Genomic DNA, 25929 nt, shown 5'->3' on the forward strand with positions numbered 1-25929 from the left:
CATAATATGCACCCACTACAGCCACTTACCACTATTAGAGGGACCCATGCTTCTCTTAGTTAAAATAAGATTACTCTACCAGAAAAGGAAAAAAGTAGGACAAGAGTAAAAAAAATCTTAAGAGCTATAATTCCATTTCCCCCATAGTTCTACAAAGCCTATAATACATCATCCAGTGATACAGAATTCCAGAAACTTTACAAAATTCCTTTTTAAAATTTATTTTTTGTTATCAAAGAGAATGTCCAGAAACATTGAGTACTAAAGAAATTTTGTTCATGGCATTGTTTTACAAAACTTCCTAATGGACAGTGAATATTTCATTTTACTTTATTGGTGTATTCCTTCATTCATTAATGATGAGGTGGACGAACTGAACTGATGAAATTACTTAAAAAAAAATCCAGACAACCATATAAAGGAAAAACATCCATTCTCATTCTGAATCTGTTGACTGGAGTGAACTCAGTGGCCACACCACTACCACTGGCTAAGAACCAACTTCCCCACAGAAGGGAGCTGTTCGCATCTTCTCAGTAAGCCACAGAGGTCTCTCAGGTATAGGCACCATGTTTGAAGTCTCACACAAAATGTCTGTGTCACTTAAATTACACAACGTGGCAGTGTTTATTTCATGGGGACATAATATTTAAAGGGGCGAAGTAGAAAAGAATCCGTTTGTATGTTATGTGTGAGTACGTTATTGTACTGTGCATGGGTGTAGGGCGCTGCAGCCCTTCACAAAGAGGCGTTCCACCAGTGCAGCATCCGAGGGTCCCACTTGCTCTTGGTGCCGAGCATGCCTGTCAATGAACATGGTTAGTCTGGGTCTTCTTCTGCTGGCTGAGATGGTCTGAACTGAGTTCTGTTGTTACACGCCATCTCTATTTTTCAGCTTCAGGATATGTGGGGTACTTGACTGTTTCTATCTTCTCTCGGACTTTGTAGGAAGGGTACAGGCCTGTTTTCCCCAGTTTTCTGTTGACACCTTTAGAATAGCCATCCCAATGGTTTCCAGCCACACCGATGATATCTCCAGGTTCCATGGGAATTTCCGCGTCAGTTCGAGGTTGGTGAGGATAAACCGCAATCTGGTTGTGGGCATTCTGACCTCCAAAATAGTAGATGTCATCTAACGAATGGAAGTTTGCAGAAGCATCAGGATGCAACGTTTGCATGATTTCATAAGCAACCCGACAGACCTTGGAAAAGAAGGAAAATGAGGTGTTAGTACACAGTGCAAATACCCTGCCGCACATCAGTCTCTAACCAAAGACAGGCTCTAGGGCAAAGAGGGCTAAGAACAGTCCATTGCTGTCAGGTGATAATGGGTAGTTACTCTTTATGCCTGCCCACATGCGCGCACACACACAAACAGGTGTGCATGTGCACACACAAGTTTTAGAATTAAAACAGCAGGAGCTATAATTATATTGTACAATGTAATTAAAGAATATGAATTAATTGACTTTTAGTAAACATTATTAAGAGCTACAAGATCTTACAAGCTGGGAACTAGTGACACAAAAATAAGTACAATCAAGTTTTTATCTAGAGAATTTAAGGTTTGGGACTAGCACCTCAAATAACACAAATATTGTTGCTCTCATCCTTTCACCCACACTTTTTTTTTTAAAGTTAAATTAATTTTTATTTGTATTAATGTATATGTTCATATGTTCTCTTTGTTTGCATGTGTATTCATGTGCAAGTCCTGTGGAAGCCAGGTTGTCAGATTCCCCGGAGCTTAGTTATAGGAAGCTGTGAGCGGCCCCAGTGGGACTGGACTCTGATCACTGTAAACAGCTGAACCACCTTTCCAGCTCCCTTTATTGACTCTTAATCACAGTGTTTTCTCAGAAATCTCCTCAGTAGAGATTTATGTATTTACTGATGAGCAATGAGCAAGTGGGTTTAAACATATCAGCTATTCCTAAAGAACTCTAAAGCGTGCTCCATACGTAACAGCATGTTTAGATTGATACAAGCTAGACTAATAATCTTTAAGAAAGACGTATTTGCCCAACTTGTGCTGCTTTAAGATTACTTAAAAGATTCTTCTGTTAAAGAATGTTCTCGCTAGCAGGCAAAATGGCATACTCTGAACTTCACTTCTGGGATTTACTATGTTTGGTGACAAAAGCTAAGCTCCTGTCAGAGAAGGGCAGCACTTAGGCAATCGACAGAGTCACTAGAAAGTAAAATGGGCTTTAGATCCCTTCCTGAGTCAGGTAACGACAGGAGAGAACTATCATTTTGCCTACAACATTTTTCTTTTTTACATTCTGACTGAGGTTTCAATTCAGGTCAAATTTCTCTACATCTCTACTTTGGTTATCTCGGTTAATAAATTTTCATAATAAAATTTCATGTTGTCCTTATGCCAACATTTTGCATCTACTTAAAAATGAAACCACTATTAATAGCTGTTAATCTGCTAATGGCACTTTCAAATGATTCAGCAGATGTTTATAAACTGAGACATTCGTGGAGATCAAAAACTGAATGAAGATGTTCTTTTTCTTTCTTTCTTTCTCAGTTATACTGGGCAGTGAGCCCAGGGATTTGTACACAGATAAGCATTATAACCTGAGCAATACTTTATTCTGAGACACTCATCTTCTAACATTTAAAACACAAAACAAACAAACAGCAAAAACAACAAAAGACTAGGTTAACCCTCACCTCAACTTCCTGGAAAATTTGAATTTCAGAAACTGGAGCACAAAGGCTAGATGTAATTGGTAAATCAAACTATAGAGAGACAACTTTCTATTTTTTTTTTTCTGGAATTAAAATACAAAGTGATTAAGAGAAACTGACTTAAGTCTTAGTGCTATAGCTTCAAGTACCGACAGAAAGAATCAAGACAATGTATTTTGTTTGTTTTTGAGATAAGGTCTCCTGTAGCTCAGGATGGCCTCAAACTCTTCTATAGCTAAGGATGACCTTGGACTCTTAGTCTTCCTACCTCAATTTCTAATGCTGGGATATTAGCATGTGCCACCAGAAACTAAGTTTATCTTGGGGACTGCCATGGTACAGATTAGATCAATGATAGAAACAAAAACTATTATAAAACAAGAATAAAAGCAATTTGGAACTTGTAAACTACAAATTCAAAGACCTATGCAGAGAAAGAAAAATTAGATTGAACTCTGGAAAGAAACAAATATCATCAATGACAGACCAAATACAAAATGGTGGTCTCATAAGATTACATCCTCAAATTTCTGTGGCCATCTTAGTTCATAGTATGTCACATTCTGACAATCACAAAAATGCCTAATGACACCTTTCTCAGAATGTGTCCTCACTGAGACACATAACTGTAATTAAAATAATGAAGCTCTATTAATGACAATCTAAATAACATGGAAGAAGCTAATGTTTGCTGAGCTTTTGTTGTCAAATACTGATGTGAGACATTATTTGACATAATCCTCCTAGTATCCCATAAGATTCTTTCATCTGACAGATGCCAAAGGGAACTAAAAACAAAACATCTGCCCCTGTTACACTACTAGTAAGTGCTAGATTTAAGTTTGAACCCAGGCAACCTGCATAGATTTGTAACTGCCATACATATTTTCTCTTACAAATCTTATGCTCCATATTCGTTCTGTCACATCAAAAAGACACAACCTAAGAGCTAAGTCATCCTTGGGAAACCTGAGTTTTCTCTTCTGGGTCCTTCCTTCTACCCTTCAGCCTTTCTTAGCCCAAAATGCAAGGCTGTATTACTCTCAGGATGACCAGAAGTTCTACCATAGCAGTCACCCACAAACGATTCAACCTCTTCAGTTTTTAATGCATTGCTCTCATAAGAACACTGCCCCATGTTCCACAAGGTCTTGCTTTTTGTGAAAATTTTAATAATTAGTTTATGTTTTGTTAGTTATTTGTTAGCCTTTGTTGAGTACGTCTGTATCTTCCTAAACCAAAGGAATAATGATAAATTTCAGTTGGGACAATACAAGAGAGATCTCTGGACAATGTGGATTTGGGTACCTCCAATCACCCTGGTGCTGTAGGTGTGGCATTTTATCTTATAATAATGGTGATAATAGTAGCAGTTGACCTTAATGAGTACTGGCTGCATTCCAGGCTGTCCCGCCCACCAGTTCCTGATTAAGCACTCTGAAACTTAATATATAATTGTTTGGCCAATGGCTTAGGCTTCTTATTGGCAAGCTCTAACTGTAAATTAGCCCATTTCTATTAGTTTATATTTTACCACGAGCCTTGTGACTTGCTGGTGATATCTGAACCTCTTTTTCCTTTGGCAGCTACATGGCGTCTCCTCCATTCTACCTACTCTATCTGTGTTTGGACTTCCTGTCAACTTTCCTCTGCTAAGCCATTGGTCAAAACAGCTTTACTCATCAACCAATAAAGGCAGCACATATATAGAAGGACTTCCCACATCACTAGGCACAGTCTCAGAGCAAGCCCTCCCTACAAACTCCTTTCACTGCCACACCAAACCTCTAAGTACTGTTTCCACTCATTTTACAGATGAAGAAACTAAGTCACAGGGGGATTTTGAGACTTTACTCTAAAAAATACAAAAATCAGATAGTAAATACTACAGCAACAATTAGAATTTGCTCTGGTTTGAGAGTATGTGCTCTCAGGCACATATGAACCTGCTTCTGGATAAGCAACGGGAACTGTAGATGCCATACAGCAGGTGTTCAGTGATTATCTGCCGAGTAAGTGGCGCTCCAGTGATGGATGCTCGAGTCCATGGGTGATATCTAAAACTCAAGGTCCATATACAACATTCTAAATAAATAATGGTTGTTTATCTCAATCCTGGGGGCAATTTGCTGCTAAGAGCTAGAAGGATCATTATAGTATTGATGTCTGCATTCAACTACATTTGACTTCCTGGACTTTAAAATCTCAAATCATGTGTTACACAGAAAAGGCTTGCAGTTGATGGCAATAGTCAAGGTTGGTACTCTGAATATGCATGACAGAGAGGGTTACTCTTACAAACACAACATGGTTGTATACATTTTATTTTATTTCATTGTGTGCCAACATTTCGTTACTTTCTAGCATATTATTAAGCATACAGTGATGACTAACAGCAAAAATTCCTGCTAAACCATATAATACAGGTATAACGGTTTTAAAAAAGTATTTAAAGGGTAAATATCCATTAGTCTGACTATAACCCTTAGAAATAAATATTTAGCTTCCAAGCTTTCTCACAGAAGATAGGACCTTGTTTTTGCCAAATCAGACAGTCAGGCAGAGGCTTTCCTAGTATGAAAATCTGAAAGCCATTCTCAGGTTAGTGGGTGAAGTGGGCAATCTGCACACCTTTCCTTTAGATTAGTTTGTTTTTCTATATCATGAGAGAATGAAACCAGTTTTTGTTACACTGTATGAATGTCCAAATGAATGCAATAAGTGGCACAGTACAGCATCCAGTACCAAAGGTGAGTGGTACCCAGGCTGACTCAGGACAGACTTCTTGTCCTCCATGCTGGGAAGCAGAAACAGGGCTCACATTTTTTATCCTGTGTTTTCTCTTTGCCATTCTCAGAAGGTATTCACTACTGCTTCATGGGCTACACCTCAATGGAAATTCCTACCCAAAATAAATGTTATTCTTAATTTTGTCCTTTGGGATTTCCAAAATCTGATTCAAAGTATATAATGTCACCTGTACTGTGGGTTTGGAATTAAAGAAAGAATGAGACTGTTTTAACAACTGCTATAAAGGGAGGTGTCACGGGGAAAAAGTCAAATTACTAAGCAATGCTGCTCAAAAAACAAAGTAAACTTCAACAGCATTAAGAAGTATCTTTTATTTTGAAGATTCACTAAGTTTATTTTACAAATCATAAAAGATTTCTTACAAAAGAACATTACATTTTATGTGTATGGGTGCTTGCCTAAATGTATGTCTGTGCATCATGTGTGTGCTTGGTGCCAATGGAGGCCAGAAGAGGGCACTGGATCCCTTGAACTGGAGTTACAAATATTTGTGATCCACTTTGTGGGTGCTGGGAATGGAATTTGGATCCTCTGGAAGAACAGCAGGTGCTCTTAACTGCTGAGCCATCTCCCCAGTCCCAATGTTTAGGTCTTTAAGCATCTACAATTGCTTTGGCAAATCAGACTCCAGAGTAATAAAAACTGATTCTACAACTGAATAATCAAAATTTTCAGAAAACCTTTTTGATATTTCATTTATCTACCAATGAGCTGCCAACTACTTCCATTTCTTCAGCAATAATTTGTTTGCTTCAGTAAGATGGTTTTAGCAAAAAAGAACATAAATAATCATGTAGATGGTTTGTGCACGGCGTTTCCACTAACACATAATAGGATGACTAACTTATGTCTGAAATGTCAACTTGACATAAACCTAGACATACCTGGGAAAAAGGAATGGTTTTTTTAATTGATTGATTTTATTGAGCTTTATATTTTTCTCTGCTCCCCTTCCATCTTCTCCCGTCCCCGTCAACCCTCTCCCATGGTCCCCCACAGTGACTGTGTGGGCCCTAAGCATTTCCTACAACCACAGCGGAAATAATGGAGTTCTTGAGTCACACGTTTCAAGTGTCTTTGAAAATGTAAGATCATATAGCTTGGAGTGTAGCAGGTGGAAAACAGCTGCCTGCCAAACAATACTGAAAATTCTCTAGAACAGGCACGTGAATAACTACTCACATGCACAGTATACATATTAGCAGCTAGTGCGTTTAATACATTGCTGAGTACTATCGTTGCTTCACATTGGTGTAGGAGATCCTTCTGTATTTGCGTTGCTTTCATTGGTTGAATAAAGAAACTGCCTTGGCCTATTGATAGGGCAGCCCTTAGGTGGGTGGAGAAGACAGAACAGAATTCTGGGAGGAAGAAAGCAGAGACAGGCAGACGCCTTGATTCTCTTGCCGAAGACCGACACTGGTTAGACTCATGCCAGTAAGCCACAGTCAAGTGGTGATACACAGATTTATTGGAAATGGGTAAATCAAGATTTGAGAGTTGGCCAAGAAGAGGTTAGATATAATGGGCCAGGCAGTAATTTAATTAATACAATTCCTGTGTGGTTATTTTGGGTGTAAGCTAGCCGGGAGGGATGGAACAAAGGGTCCCGTGGTCCTTACTACATCACATGAAGCAAGTTTTTAGTTCTCATAAAACTATGTACTAGACCACATCATTATTACTGTTTTTAAAAGTAAAAGAAAAAACACAAAATACAAATAGTTGACTAACTGATCTGTTCAAGGCCAAACAGCTAAATGGTCAGAGCTGGTCTACATAATCCATCTGCAAAGCCTGTGTTTCCTCATTCCTGTTCTCTGTGAAATTCATGGCATGGTATTCTGACCTGTGAATGACTTTTTCTTTTGTTCTTTTTGTTTTTTTTTTTCTTTTTTCTTTTTTTGGTTTTTCGAGACAGGGTTTCTCTGCAGCTTTTTTAGAGCCTGTCCTGGAACTAGCTCTTGTAGACCAGGCTGGCCTCAAACTCACAGAGATCCGCCTGCCTCTGCCTCCCGAGTGCTGGGATTAAAGGCGTGCGCCACCACCGTCCGGCTCTTTTGTTCTTTTTGTGATGGTAAGACATTTCTGGACCACTTTGCATGCAATTCCAGTTTTAGCTTATGACGAGGAAACTCGAACAATTTTATTAAGCTGCACTAATTATTTCTTTATCAAAAAATATTTGTACAAAAATTCCTATGGTATAAGTGAGAGTAGATATGTGTAACTGAAAGTGGAATTAATCCACATTCTTAAATGCTACAGTTGTAGCCATCAAGTAAGGTAAGTTAATAGAAGCAATCGCCTTGGACAAACTGCCACTAACTGCAGACCATTGCACTGTGTTTCATGAACACTTCTATTCTGCACTCTAACACAAAATACTGCAGTTATTCCAGCCTACTTTGTTAGAAAATATTGTTTGAGATTTGCTTTGGTATAAATGGTCAAAAATTACTCTGGGTAAGCTGGCGGTGGTGGTGCACACCTTTAATCCCAGCACTGGGGAGGCAGAGACAGGTGGATCTCTGTGAGTTTGGAGCCAGCCTGGTCTATAGCACGAGTTCCAGGACAGGCTCAAAGCTACAGAGAAACCCTGTCTTGAAAACCCAAAAAGAAAGGAAGAAAGAGAGAGAGAGAGAGAGAGAGAGAGAGAGAGAGAGAGAGAGAGAGAGAGAGAGAGAGAGACAGAGACAGAGACAGAGACAGACTGGACTAGAGGACAGACTTCAGGCAGGCAGTGACCAGGAAGAGTTACTCCTTGTTAAAAAGTTAATTTTGTATCCCATTTATGAATACATGCATGCACTCCCCGAGACTGGAGTCTGAGCTTAGGTCATCAGGTGGGGCAGCACATACATTTACCTGCTGGGCTATCTTTGTCAAAATGACTCTTCTTAATTTTTTTCATTTATTTTTGAGATTATAATAATATAGTTACATCGTTTCTCCTTTCCCTTTCCTCCTCCTAGTTCTCCCACACACGCCTCTCCTTGCTCTCTTTCAAATTCATGGCCTCTTTCTTCATTAATTTTTTTTCTCATTTTTTTATTCAAGATTTCCATCTCCTCCCCTTCTCCTCCCCTCCCTTCCATCCATACCCCCACTCCACCCCTCTCCAAAAACAAAGAGCCATCAGGGTTCCCTTCACTATGTTTAGTTCAAGGTCCTCCCAGCTCCCCCTAAGTCCAGGAAGGTGAGCAACCAAACTGACAAGGCTCACAGTGAGCCCGTCCATGCTGTAGAGTTCATGTTCATTGCCATTGTCCTTGGTTTCTCAGTCCTCCTCCACCGTCAGCCACATTCAGAGAGTGGGAATTTACCCAAGAGATGCCCAATCATATTACAAAAGCATTTGTTCAACTATGTTTATAGCAGCATTATTTGTAATAGCCAGAACCTGGAAACAACCCAGATGCCCTTCAGTGGAAGAATGGATGAAGAAAGTGTGGAATATATACATATTAGAGTACTACTCGGCGGTAAAAAACAATGACATCTTGAATTTTGCATGCAAATGGATGGAAATAGAAAACACCATCCTGAGCGAGAACCTTCATCTTCATTAATTTTTATCACATGCATTTACGTATATGTACATACATATATGTTCCTAAGTATAACCTGCTCAGACTGTATTATCAGGTAGCTAGGTTCTCAGAAATAGAAGTGGGGTCAAGTAGACACACACCTGATCTCCTGCTATGGGCAAGGAAAAGGTGCTTTTTGCAGACAAAATCCCCAGTTAAACACTGCCATTAGATGCCTCCATGGGAATTTGAAGGCTAATGAGACTTTATGTTGAGATTAAGATTCCTGCTGTGAGACCCTGCTCTGTGTGGCTGTTTCACATAGTGAGTTATATTTCACTATATTCTTATTTCTATAAGAAATAAGCCTTTGCATTGAAAAGCACCTTCCAAAGGTCTCATCAACATCCCACTTTAAGGTACTGACTGTCATACTGTAAAAAATATGGTCCATTTCTTTATTCTTTCCCATGGAAACTGTGCTTTCTCTTATATATTCTCTTTACCATGAGGTTCTCAGCATCATGCACACTTACTTTACACCTATTTATAATTTTTGTAACTGTCCTCTAGTTGTATTTTGATTCTGAATGACAGCAAGACTCATATCTCCAAACTCCATTTAAGTACTCTTCTCACACTGTAATTTTGAGCACAGTCACTCAATGGCTGGTTAAGTTAATCAGGGATAAGTAATAGTGATAAATGGGGAAGTAAAAAATTCACAATAAATACTGCAGTCCCAGTATCTCATGGAGCACAGAAGACTGACTAGACACCACATAAACACATACACACACACACACACACACACACACACACCCCAAACCTGGAACATATATGCAACAACCAGACTAAAGGAGTTATTGCAACAGTGTAGTAAATAAATTTTTAAAACTGAAAATTTTGAAGTTAATATATAGCTCCTTGTTTCACAGAAACGTAATCAGATTCGTGAAAGACTTGCATTCACTATCTTTATTATAACACAAGGGAGGCAAAAGGCTGGGAACTTAAGTCTCATCGTATCGTTGTACTGATATGTAGAAATGGATGGATTCTGGTCACATACTAGCAGTTTGCAGAATCAGGAAGGTATAAACGTAAGCACTTGCTGTTTTTGTTAGATGCTACGAACAACCTTATTAACTGGCTTCAGTGGAGATGTATTCAGTCACTGCAGTAAATAACTAAATATTCAGTGCGCTCAAGCAGTTTTCTGTGGAATCTCTTCATTCTTTCACAAAAGATAGCACTACTGAGTATAAAGGCAATTATACCAGAGTCATGCTAACACTAAAACCACAAACACAATTTTCCTGCTCAGTACCACAGTGGGTGCTTACCATTAAAACATACTACCACTTACCTGGGATGAAAAAGTACACACTAGGAAGTCAGCCTGGGAAAGAAAGTGTATATCCAGGATCACACCCCGAAGTGAATTTTCTGTGTATCGGTTGTGAAGTCCAGCTGACCAAGAAATAGAGTTATCACTGATAAATTCGTAATTGGAGTACCTGAAAAAAGGAAGAGATTTATGCATAACTAAACTTACAGTATTCTACAGGAAGGAGACTGCTTCTTTATCAAAAGCTCCCTCCTTAACAATGAGAACTTGGTAACACTTAATAGTGTAGTCGAAGCATCTCTCAAGTCAACAGTGGAAAATAATATCTTGCACATTAAATGTTATTGAAGCCAGGAGTAGTGGCTATATTCTGTAGTTCAAATATTCAGCTGGCTGAAACAGAAGGACTGTGAGTTCAAGGCTGACCTGGACTACACAGAAGAACCATGTTTTAAAAAATATTATGGATCTAATCTACATGGAATGTAGAAAAAGACAAGATCTCCTGAGTAAATTGGGAGCATGGGGACTGTAGGAGAGTAGATGTGGAGGGGAGAGGAAAGGAGGGGAGCAGAAAAAAATGTATAGCTCAATAAAATCAATGAAAAAGAATATTATGGGTATATTATCTTAGATACACACATACGTCATTACTACCTTTAGCAATTCGTGAAAAACTGAAGACTTTTTATTCTCTTTGTAATGAGAACCCTTCTAAGAATTTATCCAAGCTTCCTCCATATTGGAATGAAGCTGTTTAAAAAATACATCATGACAGACTTTCATTTAGATGGACAACTTTGTTACTTCTGACTCTTTGACTGCCAGTGACTGTGTAATTTTAAACCCTCTACTGTAAACTACCTCAGCCCTGGCCCCTGAAGTTCCTGGGAAGCCAGTGATTAGACCTCGCGGATGAACTCTGTCTCAGTCTAAAGAAACCTGAGGTAATGCCAAGTGACACCAGATTCACGCAGAGCTACGTGGGCAATGCTCATCTTGACGCCCTTTTCAGATAAACTACCTAGAAAATGGTTTCTCTTCCTACGGTATGAACTCCACGAATCATTGAAACTTAAAATTTCATCTAACCTTCTTTTTTTTTTAACTTTGAGTATTATTTATTTCTTTTATATTATTCAGATTTTATTTTTTTCATGGTTTATTTTTTTATATTTAAAAATTTCCATCTCCTCCCCTCCTCCTCCCCCTTCCCTCCCCTCCTCCTCCCCCTTCCCTCCCCTCCTCCTTCCCCTTCCCTCCCCTCCCCTCCATCCATACCTCCCCTCCCTCCCTCTCCAGGCCAAGGAGCCATCAGGGTTCCCTACTCTGTGTTAAGACCAAGGTCCTCCCAACGTGAGGGGTGTGTTCACTCATGGAGACGGTGGGACAGAACTAATGGGAGATCACCAACTCCAGTTGGAATGGGACTGATGGATCATGCGACCAAACCCGTCTCTCTGAATGTGGCCAACAGTGGGGGCTGACTGAGAAGCAAAGGACAATGGCGCTGGGCTCTGATTCTTCTGCATGGACGGGCTCTGTGGGAGCCTTCTCAGCTTGGTCGATCATCTAACCTTCTTAAAGCACAGAGTTCTTACAATATTACCCTGAACACGATATATCCGTTGCAGAATAAATGAATGCTTTTGGTCTCTTATAAATAAGAACAGCACCCTGTCTAGAAAAACCAAAAAAAAAAAAAAAAAAAAAAATAAGAACAGCAGAAGTTTTATGATTTGCTTAGGTATCAAAACCTATCACAAGAGGTCTAAAGAAAGTCAATTCAAAATGAAAATATTTAAGTAAAATAATGAAGAGAAATGGCGGTTAAATTTCTGATTAATATATTAATTAATATATTAATATTATATTCCCAATGATTTGGGAAATTAAAATGAAAGGATTTCCAAAGAGAAAAGATATACATAAAGTGCTACCAGCGAATTTATAATAAAACAGAGAAAACTGCTGTCTAGAACACTACAAGGAGGAGGTTAAAGGTGCTAAGTACAAAGAAGAAATTTAGGTTTTAAAATTCCCACAATAATGGAGATACTTCCAACTGTACCTGGTTGCTCAGCATAAAAATGTCATGTGTGGGACTGGATCAATGTTGTAAAATGTTTATATCCTTTTATCTAAATAGTTCAAAGTCTGGGAACCCAGCTTGAGGAAATAATGTAGTTATTTTAGACACACTTTGTGTCATTATTTATAAGAGTAAAACACTGAAAATAACCTAACTATCCAGTATTAGGAAAATTCTTGCTCAAGTCAATGGCAGAATCACACAGTGGGCATACAGTCATTAAATACGGTGTTTGTACATCGCCAGTGGACACTAGAAGACTGAAATAAGGTATGGGGAATGATGCTCTAAGCAAACAGAGACCAACACAAAGCAGCAGCACCTGTACTTCTATCACCTCAGTCTGCAGGAGAAACAGCTCAACATAAAATGATGTTGATTCTCAAGAGGTTTTAACAATTGTAAAGCTGGTCACAGTGGTATGTACATATAACTCCTGCACCAGAGAGGCCGAGGCAGAAACAATGTGAATTCAAGGCTCGTCTGGGCTACATAGGAAATTGTTTCAACAAAACCAAACAAAATAATTATTAAAGATTATAAATTTATAAGTAATATTAGATAAATGAAATACACAAAGGAGCATCAAAGATCAAAGGGAGACATAGTAACAATACAATAATATCTGGAAACTTCACACTCCTCATTCAACATTGGAAAGTTTCAGACAGAAAAATCAATTAAAAAAAACTTAAAGAGGGTTGGAGAGACAAATCAGCTATGAAAAGCATTGGCAGTTCATTTGGAGAACCTGAGTTCAGTTTCCGCACTCACACTGAGTACACACACACACACACACACACACACACACACACACACACACCCCACCACATGAAAAATCTTAAGCAACACAGAACAAAACAAACAAAACAACATCAAAACATGAACTTGGACTATGCTTCATACCAAATTGATCTAATATGTTTACAGTGTCTTCTGTTCAAAAGCAACAGAATATATGTTCTTCTCAAACGTATACAAGCCATTCTTCTGAAGAAAGCATATGATGGCCATAAAACAAGTAAAAGAAGCTTTTACTGCTTATAATGTTCTTTAACTCGAAATGAGTCACAGATACTCACAAATAAGTACAAATTAAACAAGATGCTCTTGAAATGATGGGTCAAAGAAGAAGTCAAAGCATATCAAAGCAAACACGGAAACACAGTAGGGCAAAATGACCAGATACAACCTGAGAGTGACGCTCACAGCAATAAACCACACAGAGCAGAAAGCCCTCAAACACACAAGCTCAAGCTCAAGAAATGAGAAAAGGAACAAATCAAGACAATCTAAGAGGAAGGAAACAACTTAGACTAAGACATAAACAAAACAGAGGTTTTTAGAAAAACAATGGAAAAGATCATAGATGTTAAAAGTTTGAGTTTTTGACAAGATAAAATCCACACAGCTTCTAGACTTATGAAGAAACAAAAGGAAATTTAAAAAGAATTCAGGAAGTAAGAGGTAACGTAAAGCTGGAAGTACGTAAAGGAGCTTAGCATAAAAGCTTGCCAACCTGAGTTAGATCTCAGGAAGCCATGCTAAGGAGAAAGTTGCCCTTTGACCTCCACATAGAAGCTGTGGCACAGCAGTGTTCCAACACACACATCATATACACATAATTAATAATGATAATAATAAACTGACACCATTAGTACCAATACTATGGAAATACAAAAAAAAATTAAACAACCAACCATGAGACTCCTATGAACAAACTGGGTAACCTAGAAGGAACGGGTAAGTTTTAAAAACAGCAACTCACCATGATGAAATAAGGAAAAAACAGAGAATTTGAACAGAACAATACCAACCAAAGACACTTAGTAATAAAAAGCCTGCCATCAAAGTTCCACTCCTAAATTCCACCAAATATTTAGATAGCATACCAACTCTGCAAATCTTTTATTTGTCTTGAGACAGGGAATTGTTACAAAGACAGATAGCCTGGGATGCACACACCTCCATCCTTAGCTTGTGAGAGTCATACAGGTTTCTGCTCCCATAACTGGCAGTACTTCTAAACATTTTATGAGGCTAGATACCTAAGAGTAAAGCCAGTAAAGTCATCATAAGAAAACTATACAGCAACATTCCCAATTAACAGATAACAAAATTTCTATAAAAATACTAGCAAATTAAATTCAACAGCACATTTAAAAAACATGATCAAATGAGATTGTTCTAAGGATGCCAGGGTGGTCCACCACACAGCAGTCGGTAAACATGATCCATTGCAAGAACAGAAGGAAGAGCAACGGCAATAAACCCCTCCCCCACATGACTATCTCAACTGATACAAACAAAGAATCTGACAAGACTCAACATTTATTCATGGTGACGCTTTCAAAATGTGTAAGAAGAAATATATATCAACATAATACAGGTCATATATGACAAGCCCACAATAACATCACACTGAATAAAGGAAGGGTGACAATTATTTTCTCTAAGGTTAAGAAATAAGAAAATAGGTTAAGGCAGAAAAGAATGCATGAGATATCTGTTTGCTGATGGTGTGGTCTTACAATTAGAAAACCCTAGTGTCTACTAAGGTTTTAAAATTGATTGATAAATCTAGTAAAATTGTAGGTTGTTGATTATAAATACAAATGCAAACAAACAAGCAAACCAGTAACATTTCTATATGCTAACAAACTACTCAAAAATGAAATTAAGAAGCCAATCCTATTTATAATAGAACTAAATAAAACACTTGAGAGTGAAATTAACTAGGTGGAATATCTATATGTTAAAAAGTATAATACACTGAAGAACGATACTAAAACTCAAAAAGTGAAAATCTCAATAATATTGTTAAAAAAAATTCTTTACTCAGCAAGGTGGTAGTGGCGGCGTATGCCTTTAATCCCAGCACTCAGGAGGCACGGAAGGCAGATCTCTGAGTTCGAGGCCAGCCTGGTCTACAAGAGCAGGCTCCAAAGTTACAGAGAAACCCTGTCTTAAGACAAACAAACAAACAAAAACCAAAGAAACCAAAAAATTCTTTACTCAAAGTGACCAGCAGATTCCATGCAATTTCCATTAAAATTCCAATGTCATTTTCCACAGAAGTAGAAAAACAGTCTATAGTTTATACAGAACCAGAAAAGATCTAAATTTCAAAGCAATCTTGAGCAAAATGCCCCAACCTGGAGGGCTCACACTCCCTGATTCAAAGTATATTACTCAGTTGTTGTAATTAGAATAACATGGTTTTGGCATAAAAACAGACACAATAACCAGTGAAATGAAAAACTCCAAAATAAACAGAAGAATCTATGCCTTGATTTTCCAAGAACATCCAACACAGAAAGAACAGTTTGTCTAATAAGAAACTATTAGGAGCCAGGCGGTGGTGGCGCACGCCTTTAATCCCAGCACTCGGGAGGCGGAGGCAGGCGGATCTCTGAGTTCAAGGCCAGCCTGGTCTACAAGAGCTAGCTCCAGGACAGGCTCTAGAAACTACAGGGAAACCCTGTCTCGAAAAACCAAAAAAAAAAAAAAAAAAAAAAAGAAACTATTAGGAAAACTGCATATTTGCAGACAGAAAAAGAAAGATAGGCCCTTGTTAAAAACAAAAGAAACCTAACTTTAAATGCTTAAAAGAGAGGATGCCGGGAGTGTGTGCAGCAGTGTGGCAGGCCATCCAGACCACGCTGGTGAGGTAATGGGTGTTAGTTTGACACTTTCTATAACGTATACACTGTATACATAGTTCTAAGCATTACAAGCACAGAGTTTTTAGTTATAATTAAATAAGGGGGCCTTTTAAGGGATCTAAAAAGATGGGTCTAATGCTAAATATTAAGTTTAAAAATTTTAAATTATATGAACTCCTAACTATTAAAAAACAAAATAAAAACAAACAAATGAAAAAAAAAACACAAAGAAATGGTGGTGGTGTACTTCTTTAATCCCAGCACTCGGGAGGCAGAGGCAGCCAGCCTGGTCTACATAGTGAGTTTCAGGATAGCCAGAACTACACAAACCATCTCAAAAAACCTTTTAAAAAAAGTGCTAAGGCTGGGCTATAGTCAATTGGTAGAGTGCTTGCTTGGCATGGAAAAAGCCCTGAACTTGATCCCTAGCAACACGGAAACTGGATGAGATGGCACAGGCTTGCAATTCTAGTACTCAGGAGATAGAAGCAAAAACCCAGAAATTCAAGGTCATCCTCAGTTACGTACGGAGCTTGAGGCCAGATCGGGACACACGAGATTCCATCTCAAAAAATAAAACAAAAATATGATTATGCAAATTTCTGGGAGGAAAATACCATTTTTTAAATGATAGTTATTACTGGTAATGGGATTGTGGGTAGTATTTTTCCTTTATTCTTTGCATGTATGAACTTCTGTATTTTTTAATGGACATGAATTATTTTGCCAATCAAGGGAAGAAGTAAGTGATACATTCAAGAATAAGTCAAAGAGGAGACAAGATAAATATCCTTTCTTTAGCCAAGTTATAAATTGAGTCTAGTTCTTTAAAATATGTGAGCATGGTGAACTATTACTGCTTGCTTCTCTGATATATCTAAATATTAAATTAAACAATGAACACTTTAATGTCTTGTGCTCAATAATCACTTAATATGTAGTTCTTATAATAACTTAGTCTCACATTTGGCTGATGAGTTTCCTGGCTATGTGCACTCAATGACTTACAGAAACAGCTCTATTTTAGGCCTTACTCTAAAGCTTCTTTTTCCCACCCCCAACTAACAGAAAAAAGAAATCAAGCAGTATATTAAATAGGAAAATGATTAACTGCTAACAAAATGTTTACAAATTGCTTAAGTAAACAAGTCAGCATTTACCCAGTTAGGAATTGCACCAAAAGTGTATATATGTGTTGAAGGGGACAGAAGTGCACAAGTATTCAGCCATACACCAACAACATGCAGACGAGGGATACAACCCACTCAAAGCTTAGGGGTGATTTTTGGAGGAGATAGTATCTGAGCAAAGCTAATACTACATTTTTCTCCCTTCCTCTACTTTCATATATACTTAAACTATCTTATTGACCCAGATCTTCTGAGTAGAAATTTCCAATGTGACTCAAGGCTTTGTCTATGTGCTTCTTAATACTTTGCTAATCCTACAGGAGTACTACTAGCACGTTATTCTAGTAAACAGGAATATTCCATTCCTAGAATGGGAGTTACTCAACAATATAGGGTATCATGACTGGACGGTGACTACCTATAAGCTAAGGAAAGGAACTTCAGAGTGAAATCGACCTCACTAGCACCTTGATCTGGAATGTCCCAGTCTTCAGAACTGAGAACTTCTGTCCCTTAAGCCCCAGTCTATGAAATGTTGTTTAGGGCAACTCTAGTTACGTTAAAACAAATTTTGATACTAACAAGTGTGGTAATGTGTTTAATCACGACTGTTGATGATGCTACAAAAATCAGTAGTCTAGCTCATTTTAGATTTCTTATTACACTATATCAGATATGGCTAATAAGGTATGACTTGATTACATTACTATTTGCACAAATAGTCTTTGAATTTTGGAACCCATTAGTTAACAACAAGAACCACAAGTTTTCAGAATTAAGGATTCTCTTTAACAAAAAGATAATTCCACTGCAGAACCACTAGTTGTTCTAACTTACTTTGTCTTTGCCTCCTTTAACAAAGAAGGGTCATCAGTGGCCAGATACACTCTTTTTTTATCCACTTGCATTCTGCGTGCGAGAAGTTGAAAATGTTCTTCAACGTGTACCATATATTCCTCGATGGGATGGAAGGCTGCTTCTGTTCCCACTTTGTCAGTGCGTCTGACATGGACTCTGGGGAGAAGCGGAGAGTGTGCTGATAATGTACTGCCAACTCAATCAGTACCCTCAGTCACGGTGGCACTGGGGGCATAGTAAACCAATTTTTAATTTATTCTCACCTTAAATATATAAAACCAATTCAAAATAGTTTACAAATACTTTAATATAGTTGCATGTTATATAGTACAGGGCAATATAAAAGTTAAGTAAGGTTTTGAGAAACACTTTCTTACATAAAAAAATAATTGGCATATCCAAGAATATAGTTTTGAGTTTTTTGAGACCAAAATCATAGCAGGATTCACAGCATAAAGATACTCCTTGTAACATCCTGATGCCAAGGTTTATTAATTAATTTTCTCTTTCATTTTACCCTGTAGAGCTACTACCACTTCAGTTCATAGCATTCAAAGTCATCGAAGAAAACAGAAACCCATCTGAACTTTCCCTACAGTTTAAGACAGGCAAGCCTTTTAAAGATATTGGCTATTTTATGTCCATGAAGCCATTACAGACTTTTTGTTACATTTTCTCTATCAAATGTAAATAGAAACATCTCATTTTTTTGTACTGAAGAAAAGTCACAATGTTATAAAGCAAGGGACACAGACTTACACTGTCTACAATGGCTAGGACACTGACTTCCCAGCATTCTCCTGCATCTTAGTGTTGCCAAAGACAAGGTTGAGTCTCCAATCTGGAGTGAGGGCTGTAGAACACCAGGTAACTGTGCCATCTGCATGCTAATGTTTTCTTTGCTTCCAGACTGTATAGTCCAGATGTGAATCTGAGCACAGGGATATCTATCCAGTAATATTTCCTTTCCTACATTCTTCTTAATCACTGCTTCTCTCAGGAAATTGAACTTGTTTCGTGTGCTCTATACAAATGAAGTGGGGCAGGGAGAATTCGCCACACTGAATTTCAATGAAGTTTCAGGAGATGAACACTATTTAATATTCTGATTTCACTACGTACTTTCTTTAGCCCTAACATCTAGAATAGGAGTCAGTAACTACTCTACATATAAAGATTAGGAGAGGAAGAAAGATGTGGATGAGGAAATATAAAAATAAAACAAAAAAGCATCATAAAAAATGAGTGGAAGAAACAAAGGAAGAAGGGCATTTGAGACAGAAGGTACATGCACATTTGCTCTGCTGCCGAGTGAACAAAGGGAGAACAGGCTCTTAAGTGTCAGAACCTTCGTTCTTCGGTGGGATTAGGACTATCAGAGTCTATAAGAAATTTACAGTGAAAAGTAAACATATACACTGCTGCTATCTATTACTGTTCAAGAGGGAAAACAGATTCTTACCCAATCACTGGATGCTTGAAGCCAAGCTTCTTGGTGGCTTCTTCTATTTCCTTTTCCAGCCAAGGTTGTGGACGAATCAAGTATTTGACAAACTGGGAGACCCACCACACTGCAGGATCACCATGGACTCTTAGGAGACGATCTGCAAGGTCTTCTGGTACAGCCAGTGGTAAATAAGGAGGACGAGGATGGAGACTGTCTACAATGGGGAGCTCGACCACTTGAACATTTCTGTCCTTCACTTCACCTAACAGGACATCAAAACACATCGTCACTACATTGCACTCTGCATACACCTATCATGCAACAGAACTCAGAGTACTTGTACCTTGAGGGCAACTCTAAGGAAGTTTATGGTTTTTCACTTTACACAGGAAGTCAAGAAATCTGCCTAAGGTACCAGAAAAAAGTGAGAGAGCTGAACATGCATCTCAAGTCCATGGCCTTTCTAAAAATTTCTATTGTGTTGTCCCATTATCAGTTTATGTTTCAAGTTAGGATGGTAACCAGCATCCAAGGTATTTTACAGCCATATGGTTGACAGATACAATCAGCTACCAAGTTCATGGTTTTTGTTTGTTTTGTTATTACAGCTTTGGAATTATACAGTAAGTACCTCCAACTTCTAGTATGCATTTCTTTTATAACAGACACTAGAAATAACAAAGGATTACAATTATAAATCAAGCCATCTGTATCTTCTGTAGGAAAACAATAGGCAACTAAAAATATTTTTTTACTATATATCCAATTATGATAATAACAAAAACTTGTTCCTTATTTACCTCAATAGTAAAGTTCACAGATTAGATAATCATTATTATAGAAGATGACTGATTTTGGAATTCATCTTGAATTCATCATTGTTATTTCTGTCCCACTAAATTTATAATGTGAGGATAAAAAATGAACCACAACTGACAGGCAATACCCTCAGAGTTTACACATTAAAGATCACTCAGTAATAACTAGAAGGCCAAAATATTACACAGAAAAATTATACTGAGTTACAACTTTAAAAACAGAAAATATGAGCATAAATATACAAAATAAGTCCAGTTAAGAAGTAGTCATAATCATGGTACAATTAAGGAAACAATATACTTGTAAAAAAGAAAGCCTACATGTTGTAAATGTACTTAGCAGTATGAAACAGTCTATTTCTGTATATATTTATTTATTACATTATATCATGTATTTATTAAATTATATATAATTTATTATATATAAATTAAAATATTTTAAAATAAATTATCTGAAACACAGCTAGTAAAGCTAACTACATAGGTATTTTAAAATCAGTTTAGTATTGCTGAGATTTAAAGTCTTGGTAATATTGTACTTTTCTGCTATGTAAAATCATTTCAAGATTTTAAGAACAAAGTCTCTAAAATATGGCATTTGTAGTATGACTGCATGAATAGTAATAAACAATTTAGCATCAGCATTGTGGTTCATCTCGTATGCAACAAAGAAAGATCTGGGCACCTTTTTCAGAAGGGAAATACAGTTAAGAGTGTGAGGGGAAAGAATGACACGCAATTTAAATTAAGCTGTACCAGTCTCCCCTAAGACCAAGATGTCATTGTGCTTTCCCAGATATGGAAGTGATCAGAGGTAAGACACAAATAAAAAAAATACAGAATCAAGGACAAGGGGAAAGGTGGTTATTTTTAATAAAAACAAACAGAGAAAGGATGGAAGTCCCAGTGCTAGGTATAGTGAGTGCTTATAATTTCAGCATTTAAGAAGTTGGAAGAGGAGATCCCGAGTTCAAAGTCGGCATGGGCTATATAGTAAAATGTCTTTAAATGGCATCATCATTGGTCTTAGTGAAAGAAAAAAAAAGGAAGAAAAAAGAAAATAAAAAAGCAGTCATATCCAGTGTCATACGCACAAGAGCAGAATTAGTAGGGCTGTCCTTTGTTACTTCTTCCTAACAAGATTATTCAAAAATGCTCCGCCTAAGTAGCTCAAAATTCACTAAGAAGAACACATTATTCCTGAAGGCACCAACTCCTCAATGTCTTTATCGCTAGTCCTACTGACAACTTTTCGAACAGAATGAAAACTGTATCCACACCTTCCAGCTAGAGAAGTACAGTCTTGTTGATTATTCGTTCTTACCTTCATTAATTCATTTGCTTGTCAAATACTTGTGGAATTATATTCAAATATTTGAGGAACATTGCAAAACAAATACTGTAGTTGTCAGAATAGAAAATGATTACATGCTTCACCAAGCAAAAACTACAAGATTCCAGTTCGAAACCTCACTTAAACTGGACTGTTTCAGTAGAAGAAAAATAAATAAAACATTGCCACTATCAAGTGTGCTTTCACAAAGATTCTAGCAAAATATCAAAAAAAGGTATTTCTACTTACAACTAGTAAGGATTAAAACTTCACTTTCCTCAGAATTACACACACACACACACACACACACACGCGTGCGCACACACACACACACACACACATGCATGCGCACATATACACTTTAAAATACTAAGTGAATGAATTTTATAGATGCTAGTCATAATGATTAATCTACTGAAATTCAAGTCATGCTACTAAATTTTATGTTGGTATTGTTTACTCAAAGTTCTAAGCCCAGCCAGGTTTCTGTTAGAGGGATATTATTTATTAGAAAGGGTTTATTTGTGAATTATGTTTTAAAGGGTGAGAAATGATTTCTCTCTGCATAATATGTAATCTAGCTAAGTGTAGGCTGCATGTAAATGGTAAATAATCAAATATAAGGGGCGCAAGCATCCATGGACGTGAGGGCTTTGGTATCTCCTGCCCATCAGTACCAAGGGGACTGTATATACTGCCAACTGTGGTCACCTGGCAATACATTACTAAAGTTCTTTCTTTCACTGTAAACAAAACTTCGCCCTCTTTCAGCCGTCCTTCCTTCTTCCCTCAGTTCCTAGGCACCATCTTCTGTTGTCTCTATGAGATCTCTTTTTTCAGATTCTACATGTATACATGAGATTATACAGTAACTTTTTATTTCTGGATTATTTCAGTGTAAAAATTAATAAATTCAATAAAGTTGTAGAAATTTGGTGCGGGAGAATTGTCTGTATTCTGCCAATCATGTTTTAAATAAACGCTACTTGGCCAGGTAGGAAGTATAGGCAGGTCAACCAGACAGGAAGTAGAGGAGGGACGATGAGAATAAGAATTCTGGGAAGCAGGAAGCTCCCTCTGCAGTCCTGCCCATACCACATAAGAAGCAAGATGTAATCTGCCTGGCTGAGAAAGGTACCCAGCCATGTGGATAATGTAGATAAGAACAATGGGTTAATATAAGCTACAAGAGTTAACAAGAAGCCTGAGCTAATGGGTCAATCAGTTTTATAACTTATGGAGATCTCTGTGTCATTTTCTCTGGGATTAAAGGGCTGGGGGACCGGGCGGGACAGAAACCCCAACAAGCCCAGCCCTCATGTTACAGAAATTAGTAACATTTTAAAATAATCCTATTTGTGAAAGCACAAAAAAACCTTTAAATACTTAGAGTAAGTTTAGACAACGTGATGAAAAATCAAATTATTGAAAATGATAAACAATAATGAAAGAAACTGAAGACACAAGTAAATGGAATGATAACCCAAGTATATAGGCTAAAAAAATTTTAAAATATTCCTAATACCCAAGGTGATCTATAGCAAAGTATTCCATATCTTAATTCTAAAGTCATTTTTCAAAGAAATAAAAAAAAACCAATCTGTATGCAACTATACTATACTCTACACAGCCAAAGTGATCCTCAAAAAGAAGGGGCAGGAGCTAGAGGCCTTTCAGTTGGGCTCATAGAGGATTGCAATGCTTTTGTAATCAAAGCAGAATGGTGTTGGCAGAAAAACAGACACAGTGACCAACTCAAGGTACCGAGAGCATACACAGGTATCTACTTTGTAAATGGTATTAAGAAAAAATAGATATTAATACACAGGAAGATAAGAATGGACTCACATACCATAAACACAAATGGACTCAAAATGGATAAAGACAAACATAAAATCAGAAACAATAAAGCTACAAAAAACAAAACAAAAGTAGGCAAAGTTCTGCAACATTGGACCAGGCAATGATTTAATGGATGAGATTTCCAAACCACAGGCAACAAAACTAAAACCACGCAAGTGGGACTATAGCAAACTAAAATGTTTCTGCAGAGCAAAGCAAACAACTCAGTGAAGAGACAACACAAAAAATCAAGAAAAATGTTTGCAAACCACACAACTGATACGGTGCTAATCTCTAAAATACACAGAATTCAAACACTAAAAAGAACAAAAACAATCTGATTTAAAAAAAATAGGCAATGGATCTAAGTCAACATTTCTAAAAAAAAATGAAGTATAAATGGGAAACTATAAGGAAAAATGTTCAACATCTCTGATCAACAATAAAATCCAAATCAAAAAACCATGTTAGGATAGTTGTCAGCAAAAACACAGAGGATGATGAATGAACTGTCAAAGCTGTGGTGAAAAAGGAGCGTTTGTGCACAGGGGTGTAGATCAGTGAGTAAGCATTTTGAAGTAAAATTTAAAATAGAAATTATTTGAGAACAGAGCCTCTGATCAATCTGTTGAGACTTGACTACCAGCAAGAGGATGTTCTATGTGGATGATCCATATAGAAGTTGACAATACTACTCACTTGTGACCAATCAGCATCAACTAGCCTGTGCTTTATATAATGGACTGCTTAGTTCAACCCAAACCGACAATAATCATTAATGTTTAGGTGAGAGACTCATTTAAGCCTGCCTTTCTACTATGGTCTGAATGTTAAGATCTAAATAGGGGACAGCTCTATGACACTGGTCAAGGCAATGATTCTGACACTGAAATCCTAACCCCCAATATTAGTATCCTTATAAAAGAAACCCAGTTTATGCAGCTTGCTTATCCCTTCCATTATGTGAGCACACGGCAAAAAGATACTGCCTTAGTTACTTTTCTGTTGCTCTGAGGAGACACCATGACCAAGGAAATTTACAAAAGAAACTGTTCAATTGGATTTACAGTGCCAGAGGGTTTGAGTCTATGATGCCAATGCAAAGGATGGTGGCAGGAACAGCTGAGAGCTCACATTTGGAACTGCAAGCAGGTGGCAGAGAGTGCAACAGAAATGGTATGTGGCTTTTGAAACCTCAAAGCCCATTCCCACTGACACACCTCCTCCAGTGAGGCCACATTTCCTGATCCTTGCCAAGCAGGCCTACCAACTGGGGACCAAGTGTTCGAACATGGGTCTATGGGGCCCATTCTCATTCAAGCAGGACTTCACCTGACAAAGTGTCTACAAGTACCTTGATTTTAGATTTTGTAGTCTCCAGGAGGGTGAGAAGTTAAGACTTTGTTGCTTTAATTCCACCAAGTCTTACAGTACTTTGCTTCAGCAGTAGACTATGATATACCTCTTATTAAGGTCTCTGTTTTATAAGAGCATTCTTCTGTTAAGGACAGAAACTACTTACAGGCTTCTTAGTGCACTAACTTCCCTCTTCTGGAAGCATGACTCTTTGAAAGGGCTATCCTTCATGGACAGCCTCTGCAGAAAAACTTAAGCAGCTTAACGTATACCATGAATGGGTAGGTTCTGATGTTAAGGGTAGAGGATTTGGGATGCCAGGTATAAAAGCTACATCAGAGATTAGCAAAATTTAAGAGGGGATTATTTTTAAATACAACATGTAGGCTGGGCAGCAGTGGTACACGCCTTTAATCCTAGCACTTGGGAGGCAGAGGCAGGTGGATTTCTGTGAGTTCAGGCCAGTCTGATCTACAGAGTGAGTTACAGGACAGCTAGGGCTATACAGAGAAACACCCCCATTACAATATGTTTATTAATTATTTGAGAACTTTATACGATAAATTTTGGTCATATTCATTCCCACTCCCCATAACTCCGCCTGTATCCACTCCTCACCTCCACGCCCCCTTTCAACTTGTGTCTTCTTTTTTATTTTTTAAAATAACCTGCCAAGTTATACCAGGATGTCTGCTGTGAAGCAGTATCTCTCAGAGATAGCTGCATAAACAGACCTGAACAATGACAATATCAACAGATAGGCCAACATGAAAGGAGAAAAATCTCATATGGTCCCATCCTTACACCAACAACTATAGGAAACTAGTTAATGCCAAAAGAGGGAGAATTAGCTGCTCTTAATTATGAGCCTAATTTGCTATCTAATACAAACTGATTGGCCCTAAACCACAGACAAACATACAACAAAAATGACTCTCTCTCTCTCTCTCTCTCTCTCTCTCTCTCTCTCTCTCTCTCGTGTGTGTGTGT

General features: G+C 37.7%; 1 protein-coding gene across 4 annotated transcripts in view; it reads right to left on the reverse strand.

The window, feature by feature from the left end:
- Positions 1-205: 205 nt before the first annotated feature.
- Positions 206-25929, reverse strand: part of Fut8 (fucosyltransferase 8) — a 214633-nt gene continuing 188909 nt past the window's right edge. For all 4 annotated transcript variants that reach the window (XM_038337846.1, XM_038337844.1, XM_038337845.1 and 1 more), the window contains 4 exons: positions 19606-19852; positions 18123-18299; positions 10417-10567; positions 206-1202 (listed from right to left, as the gene is read on the reverse strand). In XM_038337846.1, coding sequence (XP_038193774.1) covers positions 885-1202; positions 10417-10567; positions 18123-18299; positions 19606-19852 — 893 coding nt within the window. In that variant the 3' untranslated portion in view covers positions 206-884. The remainder of the gene's footprint in view (positions 1203-10416; positions 10568-18122; positions 18300-19605; positions 19853-25929) is intronic.

This window comes from Arvicola amphibius, chromosome 7 (assembly GCF_903992535.2).
Source record: "Arvicola amphibius chromosome 7, mArvAmp1.2, whole genome shotgun sequence".
Lineage (NCBI taxonomy): Eukaryota > Metazoa > Chordata > Mammalia > Rodentia > Cricetidae > Arvicola > Arvicola amphibius.